Source organism: Somniosus microcephalus, chromosome 6, assembly GCF_052327205.1.
Source record: "Somniosus microcephalus isolate GS21.2 chromosome 6, FLI_Smic_1.0, whole genome shotgun sequence".
NCBI lineage: Eukaryota > Metazoa > Chordata > Chondrichthyes > Squaliformes > Somniosidae > Somniosus > Somniosus microcephalus.
Genome location: NC_140992.1, coordinates 240916630 through 240936583, shown reverse-complemented (window position 1 = coordinate 240936583; position 19954 = coordinate 240916630). Strand labels below are relative to the sequence as shown.

The following is a 19954-nucleotide window of genomic DNA, read 5'->3' as shown; positions in this document are numbered from 1 at the left end:
AATGCAAGTCTTTCTTTACTTTATCCCCATGTGAAAGTCCCAATCTTTATTTTGCTCTCTGAAACACTTTTTTAAAAAGTCTGTATAAAAGCAGCTTTTCATTTCCTGGTTTGCTGTCTGAGAATTCTTCAGTGCGATTGGCTGCTTAGACAGCTTGTTGACGTCACTGCAGCTCTTCGCTGGGGATTCCCATTAACGCCTTTGCTTCGCCGCTGACCGCAAATTAAGGGCCAATATTGTTATGTAGGCAAATGCACTAGCAAAGTAAGGTCTCGTAAACAGCAACTTAATGAATAACCAGTTAATCCCTTTTGATTGAAGGGATGAATATGGACCAGAGCACTCTGAGAATTCCATGCTCTAATATGATTAATGCTATGGAACCTTTTCTGTCCACCTGAGTAGAATGCCATGGCCTAAGCTTAATGTCTCACCCAACAAGTAATTTTTCCTGCTGCATTATTCTGTATTCCGGAAGTTATCATTGTGCAAGACCAAGATTCCAGCCCTGTATTTTCCTGACAAATGGAGGGACAGAGTGTTTTTGTTTAAGATAATAACGTTTTCATTGATGCTGTATGGTACAATTGAATCTACTATGCATTCCTTCCCTTTTAACTTGGTGGAATATTCTGTTTAATTATTTTACTGTAACTGAATACAAGAAGAAAAATTGGAATGCAAAATAATAGGTGTACCTATCTGAAGGTGAAAACAACTGCAATAGGGGCGGTAGCTGTTTGTTGAGAGACCACATGCACACAGCAAACTTCACTGTTGAATTAGCCTACTTCTGATAATGAAACTAGGGATTGAAAAAATTGCCCCTGGGTTATTCCATAATTTTGGTATCTTCTATAAAAGCCTTGCACTTTATGGGCATCAATAGCCAACTCTGTGCATTTATTGTCGCCATGTATTTCAGTACTTGGATGACGATTTCAAATTATTCCAATAAGTACATGAAAATGCAAACATTGAATCCCGTGATCCTGATTAAATTGATTACAGCATACGTAGTTCTAGTACCTAGAAAAGCATTTACCACTGAATCACAGAAACCCCACAGTGCAGATAGAGGCCATTTCGGCCCATCGAGCCTGCACCGACACATATCCCACCCAATCCCCGTAACCCCTACACCAACACGTATCCCACCCTATCCCTGTAACCCCACGTATTTAATCCCCCTAACACTAAGGGTCAATTTATCATAGCCAATCAACCTAACCCGCACATCTTTGGACTGTGGGAGGAAACCGGAGCACCCGGAGAAAACCCACGCAAACACGGGGAGAATGTGCAAACTCCACACAGACAGTCACCCGAGGCCGGATTCGAACCCGGGTCCCTGGCGCTGTGAGGCAACAGTGCTAACCGAATGAGAAGTGGAAGGGACAGAGCATCATACGGTTGTAATATGTGGAGATCAGTGTCGTCCTTGTATAAGGTTTTGAGTTATTTTCTATTTCTGTAGATAGGTGAAGCTGATGGTGAAAATGATGCAGCTAGCGAGGAACATCCTACAGAAGAACCGGATGGTATAAACTTGAGGCTCAAAGACTCTCTGACTGGGGAGGATGATCAAACTGAAGCTACGCAGAATATAGAAAATGAAGAACTGGAAAAGAAAAATGAAAAATTGGAAAATGAATCTGACGTTTTGCAGGTAATTTTTTAATATTTCATGCAACTAAGCTAAAACCTCATAGTGGTTTTGTACATTACCTGAATCATTGAAGATGTAGAGCTTTTGTACATGCACAGCTTTTGATAGAAAAATACCTTCAATCTGATTGAATTCACTGTGTTTATGGTACTCGATAACACACAAGCTTTTTCGTCTCATTCCACTGTGCCAAATGTAACTACAGCTGGCAGACCTCCAATGGTGTTGCTCATGTGTATTCTGGAACATGGTTATGATGTTGTCCTGCAAAGGTGGAGCTGTGTTTAATTCAATCTGTACCATCAAAGCCACTGCTCAAGTAATTCCCTATTGGGAAGTAGTCTAAATAAGCATTTCAATTGTATTTCCTTGTAAACTCAGGCCAATTGTAGTTGCCTGTAAATTCCACTCCAGCTCAGAAGAATCCAAATTCCCTTTTTAAAAAAATTGTTTAGCACCTGTAACAAATGTGGTAGATGTGCATTAAATACAAAATATCTATCCACCCATTCTGTTTGCTGTTTAAATAGTTGCTGCACATGAAATCTTGCTTTATATGTAAAGATGGAACATTAGTTTCTATTTCATAGAAAACTTTCTTGAAAAGTATTCATTTTTGCTTCCCAGACGAATTCAAGTAACAAGCCCAAACGGAAAAAAAAGAAAAAGAAAAACCGGAACAATACTCCTGCTGATGCCCAGGTGATGTTGTGAATGGTGATTAACCAGCACTTTGCAGTTCTGTACTACAAGTAGCCAATTTTCAACTATTTATGTATCATCAAAGGGAAGTGAGTGTAATGTTTGCTTATGGTGCAGGAAGTAATCCATTTGGATGCAAGCTGTTTTGAACTTCGAACGACAGACCTGGATAGGCCTCCTTTCTGTTCACTCCTAGCAATAAGTAAAGTTGTGTTGACCTATAAAGTCTTACAAAGTGTTTGTTCTCTTTACAGGAAGGTGCTGCCGATGACATTGATAGCATTCTACAAGAGATTGAGGGGCCCAATGGTTTCCATTACCAAACTCACAGTCTCAGTGCAGAAACAAGACCATTGCTGTATGTTGAACATAGGTAAGAAATTAAACCACACTTTTATCATGTCGGAGGCGTAACCTCAGTTTTGGCAATTTGATAGATTGGTAGCATCAATTTGTGTACCTTGTTGCTTTTTTATGTCTCTTAACAATCACTACTTGAGGTTAAGTTATTCAATAAGTCCCACTCCAGAAACTTGAGCACAAAATCTAGACTGACACTCCAGTGAGTACTGCTGCACTGTTGGAGGTGCCGTCTTTTAGATGAGACGTTCTACCGAGGCCCCAGGTAGAAGCAAAAGATCCCATGGCTCTATTTGAAGAAGAGTACGGGAGTTATCCCTGGTGTCCTGGCCAATATTTATCCCTCAAATAATATCACTAAAACAGATTATCTGTCATTATCACATTGCTATTTGTGGGAGCTTGCTGTGTGCAAATTGGCTGCTGTGTTTCTTGTATTACAACGCTGCAAAAGTACTTAATTTGCTGTAAAGCACTTTGGGACATCCTGAGATTGTGAAAGGCGCTATATAAATGCAAGCTTTTTTATTTAATGTTCACTATTCTCTATCTCCTGCTTATTATAAATTAACTTTTATTTCCTGCAGGAATCTGAATCCAGAGACTGAACTAAAGAGATATTTTGGGGCCCGAGCAGTTCTTGGGGAACAAAGGTTAGCTAGTGTGTTGTCAACTAAGAGATGGCCATTGTTTTCAACCTATTTAAATTGTGATAGTACGTGACATAATCTTATTTTACCTGATTTCTATTTAATGTTTGATTCAGTGTCTTGTATAACTGGGGGGAAATGTCTAAATTAAAGTTTTGATTTCTGCTTAAAGTATGTTTAATTCTGTGTGCTATTTATCTAAAGATTTTTAAATGTTGTGAATTAAGAACTGTGAAGCTTTCAGTTTTTTTCATTTAAATTTTTCAAATCAGGTCAAAGCAGCGACATCGGCCATTGCACAGGAGTACATGGCTCACAACACCAAAAGATACTTGGCCACGGTACACTAAAACAGGTAAATATATATATATGCTAACTACCTGTATGCAGATATTGTTTTATCACAAGATGCTGCATAATCCAGCACAGCTTAGAGCTGATCCAACTAGGCTACATTTGGACAGTGTAGAGTGTGAATGTCAACCCAGCTACTGGAATATGAGTAGTTCAACAATGGAAACTGTGGTAATGGAAACTATGTGGTAAAAGAATCCAGCACCTTTTTTAAAAATACATTGTTTTAAGGTTTGCTCATTCTTCCCCCTCTTCCTCCCCCACCCAAAAATGTTTTTTTTTTTTTTTACTATGTAACACACAATATTGCCTTAGCATTACCATTGATGTCCAAAGTCAGAATCAATCCAGAACTTAACTCTTGCTTTGCCACTTACAGGGATTTCTATGCAGCTGCTGGAGACAAAGGGAGGAGCTCAGTACTTCACCTTTGAACACAGCCGTGATTATCAACAGGCCCAGTTCAAGTTCTTGGATGCAGTAGATTCTATGGACCCAAATAATATTTTGGTAGGTCATTAATAGATTGTGTCTGACAAAATTAAGTACATGGCAATCAAACTGCCTGATTTATGTAAGAAAGAAAAAAGTAGATTGTAACCAGTGTCTTTTTTTTCACTATATCTACAGTTTGTACTGTTGGATCAGGAACAAATTGAGTATGCTTTATATAGGCTAAAATTTTTACACATCTCATTCTTTTAGCCAGTTGCACAAGAGCTCTTTGTAAATAGGTTGCTTCACTCAGATCATGCTCTATTCAAAATATCCTATTGGTATGTGTATAATTCTGCCATTATAGCATTAGCATCTAACCAGCAAAAGCTATATATTCTACCTTTTTTATAAAATAAATCTTATTAGTTGATTTTGCAGACTTCCAAAAATATTGCTCAAAGTTGTAGTCCCTCCCTAAAGTAGTGATACGGGAGTGAAAAGTGTTAATATTGGTTTTGCGGTATACGGTCTGTGAACATTAAAATTGCAAAGACCCAGGACCTCGCTCTCTCTCAAACTAATTTTTTTTATTTGATTGGATTCTGATTTCATGGAAATTCCAGACTCTAGAAAGTGTTGGCATCAAGCCCTCTTGTTGTATGGGAAGAGAAATCAAGCCCTCAGGAAAACACTCTTTCAGTAGAGCCTCTTACTGCATGTGACTTTCAGTAAAATGAATAGGAGCTGGATCCTACATGTGGTGGAGCACTTTAATCAACAGAAGTTGTTAGTAACTAAGCACAACTGATGATTCTTTCTTCCCTGACCCCAGGCTCTGCTCCGTGTGAACCCGCATCACATTGACTCACTACTGCAGCTAAGTGACATCTGTCGGATGCAAGAGGATCAGGAAATGGCACGTGACCTAATTGGTAAGAGGCAGTCTGTAATTTCAAAACAGAATTGTGAATGCATATCCATTGAAAGGAATAGTTTGATACCAGTCAACAGTGATTTTTTTTCCTTTGCCCCCAACAAAATATGTCCCCAGCACCTATGGTCTAGCCTGCAGTTAAGAGGCGAGGACAGTCCCTGCCTGTTTACATCTGGCTGCTTCTCACAATTTACCTGGTTGAAATTAGGAAAACATCCCTTATTAAACATAATTGTCAGTTTAAACTGGGATTTGAACCCTTTTGGAAGTCCAGAACTTACTTCCTGGCTATTGGTTTATGCAATCGCATGATATGATAAAGCTATTTAAATAACCGAGTCATGTTCTAAATCTAACTGTGAGACCTTATCCATCAATTTCTCATGGGGTGACTTTGCCATAACTGCAGTGACTTGGATAAACTCATGTTTCTAAGTACTGAATTATCTGTATTTGTTGATGTTTCAATTTGTTTATGGGATGTGGCCGTCGCTAGCAAGGCCAGTATTTATTTCCCATCACTACTTGCCCTTGAGAAGGTGGTGGTGATCCGCCTTCTTGAACCGCTGCAGTCTGTGTGGTGAAGGTACTCCCACAGTGCTGTTAGGGAGGGAGTTCCTGGATTTTGACACCGCGATATACTTCCAAGTCAGGATGGTGTGTGACTTTGGAGGGGAACTTGGAGGTGGTGGTGTTCCCATGTACATGCTGCCCTTGTCCTTCTAGGTGGTAGAGGTCGTGAGTTTGGGAGGTGCTGCCGAAGAAGCCTTGGCGAGTTGCTGCAGTGCATCTTATAGATGGTACACACTGCAGCCACGGTACGCTGGTGGTGGAGGGAGTGAATGTTTAAAGTGGTGGATGGGGTGCCAATCAAGCGGGCTGCTTTGTCTTCGATGGTGTCGAGCTTTTTGAGTGTTGTTGGAGCTGCACTCATGCAGGCAAGTGGAGAGTATTCCATCACGCTCCTTACTTGTGCCTTGTAGATGATGGAAAGGCTTTGGGGAGTCAGGAGGTGAGACACTTGCTGCAGAATACCCATCCTCTGACCTGCTCTTGTTACCACGGTATTTATGTGGCTGGTCCAGTTAAGTTTCTGGTCAATGGTGACCCCCAGGATATTGATGGTGGGGGGTTCAGCGATGGTAATGCCGTTGAATGTCAAGGGACGATGGTTAGATGCTTGCTTTTTGGAGATAATCATTGTCTGGCACTTGTGTGGCACGAGTGTTACCTGCCACTTATCAGCCCAAGCCTGAATGTTGTCCAGGCCTTGCTGCATGTGGGCATGGACTGCTTCATTATCTAAGGAGTTGTGAATGGCACGGAACACTCTGCAGTCATCAGCAAACATCCCCATTTCTGTCCTTATGATGGAGGGAAGGTCATTGATGAAGCAGCTGAAGATGGTTGGGCCTAGAACACTACCCTGAGGAACTCCTACAGCGATGTCCTGGGGCTATGATGGTTGACCTCCAACCACCACAACCATCTTCCTTTGTGCTGGGTATGACTCCAGCCAGTGGAGAGTTTTCCCCCCGATTCCCATTGACTTCAGTTTTACTAGGGCTCCTTGATGCCACACTCGCTCAAATGCTGCCTTGATGTCAAGGGCAGTCACTCTCACCTCACCTCTGGAATTCAGCTCTTTTGTCCAAGTTTGAACCAAGGCTGTAATGAGGTCTGGAGCCAAGTGGTCCTGGCGGAATCCAAACTGGTCATCAGTGAGCAGGCTATTGGTGAGTAAGTGCTGCTTGATAGCACTGTCGACAACACCTTCCATCACTTTGCTGATGATTGAGAGTAGACTGATGGGGTGGTAATTGACCGGGTTGGATTTGTCCTGCTTTTTGTGGACAGGACATACCTGAGTAGTTTTACACATTGTCGGATAGATGCCAGTGTTGTAGCTGTACTGGAACAGCTTGGCTAGAGGTGTGGCTAGTTCTGGAGCACAAGTCTTCAGCACGACAGCCGGGATGTTGTTGGGGCCCACAGCCTTTGCTGTATCCAGTGCGCTCAGCCGTTTTTTGATATCACGTGGAGTGAATCAAATTGGCTGAAGACTGGCTTCTGTGATGGTGGGGACCTCAGGAGGAGGCTGATATGGATCATCCACTCGGCACTTCTGGCTGAAGATGGTTGCAAACGCTTCAGCTTTGTCTTTTGCTCATGTGCTGGGCTCTACCATCATTGAGGATGGGGATATTCATGGAGCCGCCTCCTCCCGTTAGTTGTTTAATGGTTCACCGCCATTCACGACTGGATGTGGAAGGACTGCAGAGCTTTGATCTGATCCATTGATTGTGGGATCGCTTAGCCCTGTCTATAGCATGCTGCTTCCGCTTTTTAGCATGCATGTAGTCCTGTGTTGCAACTTCCCCAGGTTGGCACTGCATTTTTAGGTACGCCTGGTGCGCTCCTGGCATGCTTTCCTACACTCCTTATTGAACCAGGGTTGGTCCCCTGGCTTGATGGTAATAGAGTGACGGATATGCCGGGCCATGTGGTTACAGATTGTGGTTTCAAGTTGTGGCTGATGATCATTCTTGGTCTCTTAATTCTAACTTGACTGAAGTTACTGTTCATTAACAAATTGGGATAATCACATTATCTATCTTTAAAGGGCATGTGAATTAATTGGCTGGGTATAATATAGTTGCTCAGTGGGCATAAGTTGACATAGAATTGTAGAATGTTACTGCACAGAAACAGGTCATTCAGCCAACAAGTCTGCTGGTGTTTTTCTTGTAAACCTCTCCTGCTCACTCCCCATGTAACAAAATAGATGAGTTGACGGTACAAATAACTACACATGGGTATGATCTGGTGGCCATTACAGAAACATGGCTGTGAGGTGACCATGACTGGGAACTAAACATCCAGGGGTATTTGACTATTAGGAAGGACAGACAGGAAGGAAAGGGAGGTGGGGTGGCTGTGTTAATAAAGGATGGAATCACTGCAATAGTGAGAAATGATACTGGATCAAAGGATCAAGATAGTGAAACAGTTTGGGTGGAGATAAGGAATAATAAGGGGGAAAAAGTCACTAGTGGGCGTAGTCTATAGGCCTCCTAACAGTTGCAACTCTGTTGGTCGGAGTATAAATCAGGAAATAGTTGGGGCTTGTAATAAGGGAACAGCTATAATCATGGGAGATTTTAACTTTCATATTGACTGGACAAAACAAATTGGGCAGGGCAGCCTTGAGGAAGAGTTCATAGAGTGCATTAGGGACAGGTTCCTTGAGCAGTATGTTACTGAACCAACCAGGGGGCAGGCAATCTTAGATCTGGTCCTGTGTAATGAGACAGGATTAATAAAAAATGTCCTAGTAAAGGATCCCCTTGGAATGAGTGACCATAACATGGTTGAATTCCAAATTCAGTTTGAGGGTGAGAGAGTTGGATCTCAAACCAGCGTACTAAGCTTAAATAAAGGAGACTATGAAGGTATGAGAGCAGTGTTGACTAAAGTGGACTGGGAAAATAGGATAATGTGTAAGACGGTACATGAGCAGTGGTGTACATTCAAGGAGATATTTCACAACTTTCAAGTAAAATATATTCCACTGAGGAAAAAGGGGCAAAAAAGAAAAGACAGCCATCCGTGGCTAAGTAAAGTAATAAAGGACAGTATCCGACTGAAAACAAGGGCATATAAAGTCGCCAAATCTAGTAGGAGGATAGAAGATTGGGAAGCATTTAAAAGCCAGCAAAGAATAACTCAAAGATTAATTAAGAAAGGGAAGATAGATTATGAAAGTAAACTAGCAAAAAATATAAAAACGGATAGCAAGAGTTTCTACAGTTATATAAAAAGAAAAAGGGTGGCTAAAGTGAATGTTGGTCCCTTAGAGGACAAGACCGGGAAATTAGTAGTGGGACACATGGAGATGGCAAATACGCTGAACAAATATTTTGTATCAGTCTTTGCAGTAGAGGACACTAAAAATATCCCAACACTGGACAAACGGGGGGCTATAGGGGGGGAGGAGCTAAACACGATTAAAATCACTAAGGAGATGGTACTCGGTAAGATAATGGGACTTAAGGCGGATAAATCCCCTGGACCTGATGGCTTACAGCCTAGGGTCTTGAGAGAAGTAGCGGTAGGGATTGCGGATGCATTGGTGTTAATTTTCCAAAACTCCCTGGATTCAGGAAAGGTCCCAGCAGATTGGAAAATTGCTAATGTAATGCCCTTATTTAAAAAGGGAGGTAGACAAAAGGGTGGAAACTATAGACCAGTTAGCCTAACATCTGTGGTTGGTAAAATGTTGGAGTCCATTATTAAGGAAGCAGTAACAGGACATTTGGATAAGCATAATTTAATCGGACAGAGTCAGCATGGTATTATGAAGGGGAAGCCATGTTTGACAAATTTGCTTGAATTCTTTGAGGACGTAACAAACAGGGTGGATAAAGGGGAACCAGTGGATGTGGTGTATTTGGACTTCCAAAAGGCATTTGACAAGGTGCCACACAAGATTACTGCACAAGATTAAAAAATCATGGGATTGGGGGTAATATACTGGCATGGGTGGAAGATTGGCTATCTAACAGAAAACAGAGTGGGGATAAATGGTTCATTCTCAGGTTGGCAATCAGTAACTAGTGGTGTTCCGCAGGGGTCAGTGCTGGGACCCCAACTCTTTACAATCTATATTAACGATTTGGAGGAGGGGACCAAGTGCAACGTATCCAAGTTTGCCGACGATACAAAGATGGGAGGGAAAGCAGTGAGTGAGGAGGATATAAAAAACCTGCAAAAGGACATGGACAGGCTAAGTGAGTGGGCAGAAATTTGGCAGATGGAATATAATGTTGGAAAGTGTGAGGTTATGCACTTTGGCAGAAAAAATCATAGAGCAAGTTATTATCTAAATGGAAAGAAACTGCAAAGTGCGACAGTACAAAGGGATCTGGGGGTCCTGGTGCATGAAACACAAGGTTAGTATGCAGGTACAGCAGGTGATCAGGAAGGCCAATGGAATCTTGGCTTTTATTGCAAGGGGGATGGAGTATAAAAGCAGGGAAGTCTTGCTTCAGTTCAAATCAAATCAAATCAACTTTTATTGTCATTGTTAGTGCACAAGTGCAGTACAACGAAATGTAGGCTTGCGGCTCCCGAGAGTGTACATTTGGATTAAGACATTTAAACATTCAACATACATTTGGCTTGTAGTATATTAACATAAACATAACCATAATAAAGTGCATTGGCAGATGTGCAGGCTTTAGAGTTTATTTGTGGAGTTCAGTAGGATGACAGCCCTGGGAAAGAAGCTGTTCCTAAATCTGGTCGTACGGGTGCGAATGCATCTGTAGCGTCTCCCAGATGGCAGGAGGGCGAACAGACTGTGGTACTGGTGAGGCCACACCTGGAATACTGCGTACAGTTTTGGTTTCCATATTTAAGAAAAGATACTTGCTCTCGAGGCAGTTCAGAGAAGGTTCACTTGGTTGATTCCGGAGATGAGGGGGTTGACTTATGAGGAAAGGTTGAGTAGGTTGGGCTTCTACTCATTGGAATTCAGAAGAATGAGAGGCGATCTTATCGAAACATATAAGATTGTGAGGGGGCTTGATCGGGTGGATGCGGGGAGGATGTTTCCACTGATGGGTGAGGCTAGAACTAGGGGGCATAATCTTAGAATAAGGGGCTGCCGTTTCAAAACTGAGATGAGAAACTTCCTCACTCAGAGGGTAGTGAATCTATGGAATTTGCTACCTCCAGAGCTGTGGAAGCTGCGACATTAAATAAATTTAAAACTGAGATAGACAGTTTCCTAGCTGATAAGGGAATTAGTGGTTACGGGGAGCGGGCAGGGAAGTGGACGTGAGTCTAGGTTCGGATCAGCCATGATCCTATTGAATGGCGGAGCAGGCCCGAGGGGCCGTATGGCCTACTCCTGCTCCTACTTATGTTATGTTATGTTCTTATTAATAGTACATTTTCGAGCAACTATCTAATTCACTTTTAAAAGAATTTATGGACTCTGCTTCCTAGCTGGCACTAACTAAATCAAAATATGGGGAAGTGCCCAGCTGCACTGTGATGAGGTTGGAAGTAAAATTGCTTTATAGTAACATCGGAAAATTTTCTAACTTGTCTCTTACAAGAGTTGGGATGTTCTTTCAACTGTGCCAAAGATTATATGTATCAGTAAGTTATTTTTATCTCACTTCCCTCCATTCAGAAAAAGCATTGTACTGTTTTGAAAGTGCATTTCACCCAGTGTTTAGCCTGACCAATGGAAATAGCCGGTTGGATTATCGACGAGCTGAGAACAGGTTTGTGCTATACTTGTTCCAAGTGTTACATTTAATCTTTGTGGAGAGCTTCTCTTCACTTTGAATTGTTAGAAGTTGTGCTTTTTTGTATTGGTTCATTGCCGTAGTAAACCAGTCTCTTGTTTTAACTCATACAAATATTGACCTACCCTGATCCCATTCCTGTTCTCCCCACCTGCCATGTGGGGATATGTTTAATGCTTTGCTTGCAGTTGGCAATCTCGTTCATGAATTTTTAAGTACAGCACATCTCTTGGTGAGACAGACTGGGACTATTATTGGGATTTAGCATAACCTTTCAGCAGGAACATGAATTACTGCCTCAGTATTAATACATCACTAAAGTGCAAGCATAACTTGATGAGAAAGCCGTATACTGCTGTAGTCTTCACTTGGTCCTCTGCTCAGTGCTGAATTCAGCACCCAGTGTCTCATTCATTCATCTGCTGCTGTGACATGAAGTCAGAAACAGGCCAGAGGCTGCCACTGGTTGAACAGCTTAAAAAATAATTTCGTCAAAAGGCAAGTTTTATTAGCATTTTTGATCTTAAAAACTGGCGGGTACAAATGGAAGGCTGACTGATCTTTGAGCCTTCCTTGAAGTATTCTTTTTAATGTCACTATTGAATTTTTTGGATAATAATATATAGGCCCGTATTTTCCGATCGCAGGCATCCCACGTGCGGTGGTCTGCGATCTGGAAAAATCTACGCCCTTACCTGAGGGCTCCCGGGAAGCGCACACTTCCGTTCCTGGGCCTCTCCAAACTCCAAGTGCGCAGGGCCCAGGTATCCCAGAGGCGCAGGCAGTTCGCAGCGTCCCTGGGATCACGTGGGCCATGGGGAGCCAATCACAGAAGGGAATCTCCCTTCATACACTTGACAGGAAGACCTGTCAAATATATGAATGGCGATCACCCCCAAAACATAGTAAAATTTAAATACATTTTTAAAAAAGCACATTTTTTAAATGACTTGAAATTACAATAAATTTAATATTTTAAACAAAAATTTAAATTTTTGAAAAAAAAATTAAAGTTGTTTTACGGGGCTAAAAATAAACTTACCTTTTTTAACACAGTTTTTAAATGATAAATCAGTGAAATTTTTTTTAGAAGCAGGCCTTATGCCTGCTTTTACCAGGCGCAAGAATTGTAAGGGTTTCCTGCGGGCGGAGGGTCTCCAAAGCGGAACTATCCGCCCGCAGAGGCCCTTCTCCAGGGCAGACGGAGGATCTGTCGAGCGCATGCCTGAAACCGGCATTTCCGATGTCCCTACGGTTGGGTACACAGCTCGTACACACCCGTAGGGATTGGAATATCTGAGCCTTAGTACTTTGCAAATGAGTGACATTAACTGAGTTGGAAGAAATAATTGGTCACTTGTTATGCATGCATTTTCTTGCTGTCTTAAGTATATCTTGAGAGTTTAATTCCATTGATTTTAGCTTATTGCACAGTCCACCTCTTGACCCCTCTTTCCCCCCCCCCCCCCCCCCCCCAATGATAAAGCTTATTTTTTACTGCTTAACTAATTTCCTTTATCTGACACAGATTCTCCTCTCTTTGTACTTGCGCAGGTCGTTCTTCCTTGCACTCTACAAGCACATGATATTTCTAGAGAAAAGGGGCTGTCCACGCACAGCACTGGAGTTTTGTAAGCTTATCCGGTGGTAAGAATCAGAAATCACTTGCTGACATATATCCTATTGGTAACTTTATCACCCTTTTGGGGATAAAATGTTCATTGAGGGAAAGATACACCAAACTAAATTTTATGACTAGGCAGAAACAAATTTCTAAAAAATTACTAGTCTGCCCCAAATGTAATTTTGCAGTGAAAATGTACAGGTTGCATGCCTATGCCACAAGCCTCCACATTTCATTGCTGCAAAATAAAAATAAAAATAACTTTAAAATGAGTGTTGTAAGGAATGTCTTCAGAGGGAACTGAAATTGGATGATCAGCCATGATCTCATTAAATGGCGGAACAGGCTAGAGGGGCCGATGGCCTACTCCTGCTCCTATCTTCTATGTTTCTGTGGAAGGAAGTTGAAGTAATGGAGCACTGTGAAGTTTAAAAATCCATAATTCTGACCGTGTCCATTTCAAATGATTAAAATATATATTTAAGTAACAACACGATGAATCAAAATGCTGCCACAGTTCCTAAACAGATAAATGTATCAAAATGTGAATTATTGTCATGATGAGCTGACTATTCTAATCATAAAGCCACTGAATAGGATCATTGCAGAGTAAAACTAGATTTTCTCGATCTTCACTCCAAAAATGTAAATAATTTGGTGAACTGAGGGTGCTCCTACCCTCCTTTCTCCTAACTATCAGTGGTAGTTGCTTCCTCCTTTCCTGAGCAAGTCTTGCACCTTCTGCAGCCAAGATGGAGGTGAATGAGCTATTTCTAAGCCAACACCAGCCCTGCAATCAAAAGCCCATTGACAAACTTTCTTTGTGCCATCTCATGGCCATTGGATCTGAACAGATTGGAAACTGAATGGAAAGAGAGCTTGAACTTGTGTCCCTCCAGTGCTCCACCTTTTATTACCTTGTTACCTGCTTTTAATAGAATGTTAATAGTTAAATACAATGTGTTCTCATTCCTTTTGCTTAAACTCTTTAACAATAGAAGCTGGTAAAATGAGTTTTGCAAACATACTTCAAAAAGGGAAGAAAATTCAGTACTCAGTTTTAAAGAGCCCATCTCCTTCTTCAACCTAGTTTAGACATCAAAAAAATTGAATGTTAAATCCAGTTGATGATTACTGCCAAGGCACTTTTCAATTGTTCTATTCCATAGTACCTAAATGTACTTCATCGGTGCTAAAATGGGAAGATAAATTTAATTTTTAAAATAGACCTTTTCAAACTAAACCAGTCTGCCGTGAACTAAATGAACTAATAAGGCTTTGGGAAATATGAAATATTATGCACTAATTGAAAATCATATACCACAAAATGTGGCTTAATAAATAGTGCTCTAATTCTGGGCACAGTCTAAGTCATAATGTCTGTCTCCACAGTCTGGACCCTGAGAGAGATCCGCTATGTGCTCTGTTGATAATTGATCTATTGGCATTACGAGCACGAGAATATACTTTCCTGATACGGCTCTATGAGGAATGGGAGGTGAGAACATGTCCATTATTGGTTTGCTTGTTACAGTTTTGATTTTATATTGAAATAAAAAACAGGTGACGAGACTGGAGTGTTTTGTCAAAACATTTTTTGGTACTTGCTGTTTATTTCACCCCCACCCACCCTCAGTCCTGAAGCTGTTGACTGTGCTGAAGTGCGATTCTATGGGTGTCTGTCTGCTACCCTGCGGTTGCTTGCCCAAATGTGAGCATTGGCAGGGTATTTGAGCATTTGGAGCATTATAGCCAAGTTTGATGCTGTCTTCACTCAATATCAAAATACATGCACTTTCCAGTGGGAATGGGAATACTGGCTAACTTTTCTTCTTAACCCTTCATCCCTATCCTAGCTCAGGAGAGGGGTGCTTTGTGCAGCTCTTGATCCTTTTGGGAAACATGGCACTGAATAGGGAAGCATGTCACTGAATAGAGCAAGGTCTGTGCTTGAACTTTAGTTTTGCACTGACAGTAAGTGCAACACTGAAACTAATACAAGCTGGTAAAACTCGCATTTTGTGGTTGATTCATCTTGCACGTATATATACTGCAATGTTTAGTTAGTATTCCTTGGTGAATGGAAAAGGAAAGCTCTGCATCTTGTTTTGATGTTGTGGGCCTCTACTGGTCAATGTATGCAGTAGCAGAGGCATTGGGAGACCTTGAGCATATGGTCCATTGTCCAACGTGATCAGCATTGAGTGCAAGTGACTACAGGAAAAATAAAATACAACTTTTATCCTGGTTGCATACAATTAAAAATATAAAACTTAATAAATTTCTCCTTTAGTATGTGAATATATGAAATCAATTTTTATTATAATGTGTTGTGATTCCCAACAAGTTAATTTTTCACAAAAAGGAAAAAATATTTTCAAAGCAAGTGATTTGTAGCTCTTTGCTACTTTGTTTGCATAATGTTCAGTCTTAGTTTTATCAGTAATGTCTTATTCCTTTCTGCTGTCTCTCAGTTCCATTTGAATCTGTCTCAGCTCCCTAATTTTGCATTCTCCGTTCCACTGGCTTATTACCATCTTGGGCAACGAGAAGATCTGTCAGATACTGAGCGCACTGAAAAGCAGGAGCGAGCTAAGCATCTGATACAAAATGCTCTTATAGTGTTTCCAAGTGGTAAGTAGTCAAGTATTGACCTTGTACGTCAACTGAAAAATTTAATAGCTATATATTAAAGATGTCTCCTTTAAAACATGTTCAGTGCCAATCTTCTTTGCCATCATTTTTATAAACTTGCAATTACCCAACTAACAGGAAGCTGAGGCATGTATTGGCAAGTAAAATGCTTGGATTAAGAACGGTGATTTGCTTCTTGTTTAAAACTCTGTTAAATAATCTGTCTTTATCTTGTCTGTGTTCATTATATAAGAAGCAAAAGGAAGAATGTGACAAACTGTACAGATGTAATGCATGTCAATCTTCAAAACTTGACCTTTAAGCGGTGAGCAGAAAGATTTGTACTGAATATGTACATGTTCTATACAAAACTATGCACTCGCATAAAATCGGCATGAGAACATATAGTCCTTAACCGATGGAAATTATTTTATGTGATGCTTATAGCCAGCATTGTATGATTTAATATGTGGGGAGTATGCAGTGTCTTGTTATATATTGGTCTTGTATACTAAAACATTGAAGAAAAAATTATTTTGAAGCTTGCACTCGCCAGTTCCAGATAGTTCCTTGTGATTTTCTTTTTGTGGTGGTGCTAACTAAAATTGTATTCCACAGCTGTATAATGGAGTATTCTCTTCTGTATCAGTGTAGACAGTGTGCTTCATGTGGTGGTGGTGGTGGTGCGCGGATGCTTCCCCCCCTCCCCTCCCTGTTTTCCTCTGCCTGACCGAGAAAGCAGCTGGAGACCTACTCCTGGGACTTTGCTAATGTTGTTAAGCACCCGTTAGCAACCTAAGATGACAACCTCCGATTTCCTCACTGCTTGTGGTGAAAATGCCTGGTCTATGTTCAGCAGCTTCCCAAGGAATCACGGTTGAGATTGCAGAATTACAGACACAAATGTGCAGCATGTTAGAGCTGCAATGCACTATATTACTGTGCCACGCTTGTGTGTCTTAGCATGAGATAGATAGTTGCTCCGGAGTGTTGCAGGCCTTGTTGGCTGTTGCACACTCTAGCCAGAGTAACAGAATTGCTAATTAAATCTGAGCACTAACGAGATGATAGCATTAAAAAGGTGAAAACTGACCATGTGAGAACTTGAAATTTGTTGAGGTGATTTCACACCCCATTGATACTAAGTTTCTGTTGATGCAAATAAAATATTTGTATCAATGCAAAATGTGTAGTATAATTGGCCTGTTACAAATTGGTGGTCCTTTTGGTGGTGTTTTTGGTGCTGATTCAGTATGTGACAATCAGCTGGTCAGTTTTGAAGGGAAGGTCTGTTTCATGTTTTCCCAGCTCAAATGATACTTGTGTGTCCACAAATTGCCTGGGATATATAAGGAGGGAACTGGGCTAAAGCACAGACTCAGTCATTTAATCAGTGCTGAATGGACCTTTGGTCTTCTGTGGGGAAACAGGATCAGAACTAATGACAGCTTTGGGAAGTGATCGGAGGTAGTTATGGTAATCGTGTAAGAAAGGCAAGCAGCTTTGTATATGAAAACTGATATTTTTCAATTACAGGTTTGACTAGCTTAAAGTAAATTTATTAAAACTATTACAATATGGTTTTATTTTAAATTTGATTTATTCGATAAATACAGGTTCTATGGCCTAAGACCAACATTTGCGATTCGGTATTATGTCCATTCTCTTGGTGATAAGTTAGTAATAAATTGCCACACTAAGAATAAGCAACTATATCATGTTTTTATTTTTTTATCTGCTATTGTTTCCGCTAACAAGTGTGTCCAGAAACCACCCCTTTTATATAGAAAATAATAATGCCATGTAATGAACTCTTGTTTGTATTCATTTCCAGTACTGATGCCATTACTGGATCAGTGTGGTGTGCAGGCAGACCAGGGTGTGTTGTCACACAAGTTTTTTGGATTTGAAGTACAGATAAGGTATGTGTCATGAAAGAAACTGCTTGATTAATTTACATTGTAAGATTAACAACTTCAGGTGTCAATTACTAATAAATTCTGTGCACGTGAGATAATGACCTGATTAGAATTGCTCTCGACCAGCAGTTGGAACAAAGAAGCTGTGACTAACTACAATTCTTGCTCACTGTGTCCTCTATGTAAATACTGTATGTGTAACTGTATAAATATGCCTGTTGTCCTTCATCCCAAACTCACTAAACCAGAATAAAACTGATTTGAAATAGATCTTTCTACCATGTTCTAATCAGCTGGAGTATGCGCACTTCTTACTGCAAACGGTTGAGCAATTACCCACTAGCGCACCATAGAGTCTGTTGATGACTGCCACTAAGAGTACGTGGATTTAGTTCATAGAACTATCCTTTACAGAAGAAATACTAAAACTTCATACCTCAAAGGAAAATTTCAAACAAAATTGAAGTCCGAGACATAGGCCCAGAATTTGCTGGAGTGGGGCATCTCGCGCGTGCCCGTGAGTTGGATTTTATTCCTCACCCTTCAGCTCACATTTTTTTGCACCACAAATTGCTGGAAGTGCGAGTTGATAAAAGACCCCATCCTGATCTCTCGTTAGAGCCCTTGCTTGAGATTGTAGTCCTGATTATAAAAGCATTAACTTCCAGGTTTATTTTCATAATCTCATCAACCTAGTATGCACAGTTGACTTTATTTAATCAGGATTAAAAAAAAAGTTGTGTGGCGTGGAGATAGATGCATTGTTTAAATTTAAAGAAAAATGGCAAGTCTGATAAAAGGTTGGTTTGAAGTATTAAGCTGAAATGAAGGTGAGATGGAAAAAAAACTGGACTTGAATCGGAAGTACAATTTCAAAATTTGCAGATGACACCAAATTGGGGGGTGTACTTAACACAGGGGAGGACTGCGGCAAAATACATGAAGGTTATACCTATCGGGAAGGATAGAAAAGAGAAGACTGAGGGGTGACCTGATAGAGGTTTTCAAGATTATGAAAGGAAGTGATATGGTAGACGTAGAGAAGAAATTTCCACTTGTGGGGGAAGACCAGAACTAGGGGCCATAAATATAAGATAGTCACTAATAAATGCAATAGGGAATTGAGGAGAAACTTCCTTACCCAGAGAGTGGTTAGAATGTGGAACTCACCATGACGAGGAGTAGTTGAGGTGACTAGTATAGATGCATTAAAGGGGAAGCTAAATAAACACATGAGGGAGAAAGGAATAGAAGGATACGTTAATTGGGTTAGATGAAGGGTGGGAGGAGGCTTGTGTGGAGCATAAACATGGACCTGTTAGGCCAAATGGCCTGTTTCTGTGCTGTATATACTGTGTAACTATGTAAAATTTATTAAATGGACCATAATTTGCTGTGGCAGAACATCCAACAGTGTCTGCTGTTAGTTAGACTTGCCCTTGCTACTCAAAAAATTTAAAAACCTAAACGTGCACTTTGCTGAAAGTGCGAGCTGATCACGTCGCAGCGAGGGAAACCGGGCATGTCGGAATTGAGTGAACAGGGAAAGCAACTGTGTATCCCCATAACCAATCAGACTGAAGGATTGTGAAATAAACAGCGCAAGGACTGAGCAGGAAGTGTAAGTTAGAGTGGGTAAATTCAATGTCAAATCAGGTACAGAAAGAGAAATAGAGAGGGAAAGAAAGATTGGATTGAGAGAGAGAGAGAAAAAGAGGAAAAGTAAAAAAAATAAAAATAATTTTTTTTAAAAATCTGATGGAATGTGTCTCCACAGTTTTAATAGTTAATTTTCAGTGCCAGAGAGCTTGACTGGCAGTAATTAACACTTATCACATTGTTGAAAGGATACTTAGACTGAAATGGACAAGACGTAACTTTCTGTGACGAGTTTAGCTTATATCAACCGTGGGTCAAAATCCTGGAACTCCCTTCCTAACAGCACTGTGGGAGTACCTTCACCACACGTTCAAGAAGGTGGCTCACCACCACCACCTCTCAAGAGCAATTAGGGATGGGCAATAAATGCTGGCCTTGCCAGCGACACCCACATCCCATAAACAAACAAAAATAACAATACAACTTCATGCCATTCAGTGCATTTCAGTGGGGAGGCAGACAGCGAGATGCCATTTTTGCTAAGCTGACAGCGGAGCGGCACAACTCGGACAGCAACTTTTGGATGTTTTCGTTTAATGGCACATCTGCCCCTCGCCTGAAGTTGCTATACCATTTGCGCACAAATAACGGGGAGTCCCATTAGCTGCATGTCGAGGAAATTAATTATCAGATGGAGACTTCGAGGTTCGCTTTAGGAATTTATTACGTGATATCACGGAGAGTCTGCAGC

The 19954-nt window shown here is 40.9% G+C and overlaps 1 protein-coding gene across 1 annotated transcript in view; it reads left to right on the top strand.

Moving 5' to 3' along the window:
- The window catches only part of tcf25 (TCF25 ribosome quality control complex subunit), a 41905-nt gene that overhangs the window by 1764 nt on the left and 20187 nt on the right, over positions 1–19954 (top strand). Inside the window, exons 2-13 of the mRNA XM_085991620.1 lie at positions 1478–1669; positions 2297–2371; positions 2626–2744; positions 3319–3384; positions 3654–3736; positions 4115–4245; positions 5006–5105; positions 11310–11403; positions 12982–13074; positions 14444–14549; positions 15526–15685; positions 17520–17607. Coding sequence (XP_085847746.1) covers positions 1478–1669; positions 2297–2371; positions 2626–2744; positions 3319–3384; positions 3654–3736; positions 4115–4245; positions 5006–5105; positions 11310–11403; positions 12982–13074; positions 14444–14549; positions 15526–15685; positions 17520–17607 — 1307 coding nt within the window. The remainder of the gene's footprint in view (positions 1–1477; positions 1670–2296; positions 2372–2625; positions 2745–3318; positions 3385–3653; positions 3737–4114; positions 4246–5005; positions 5106–11309; positions 11404–12981; positions 13075–14443; positions 14550–15525; positions 15686–17519; positions 17608–19954) is intronic.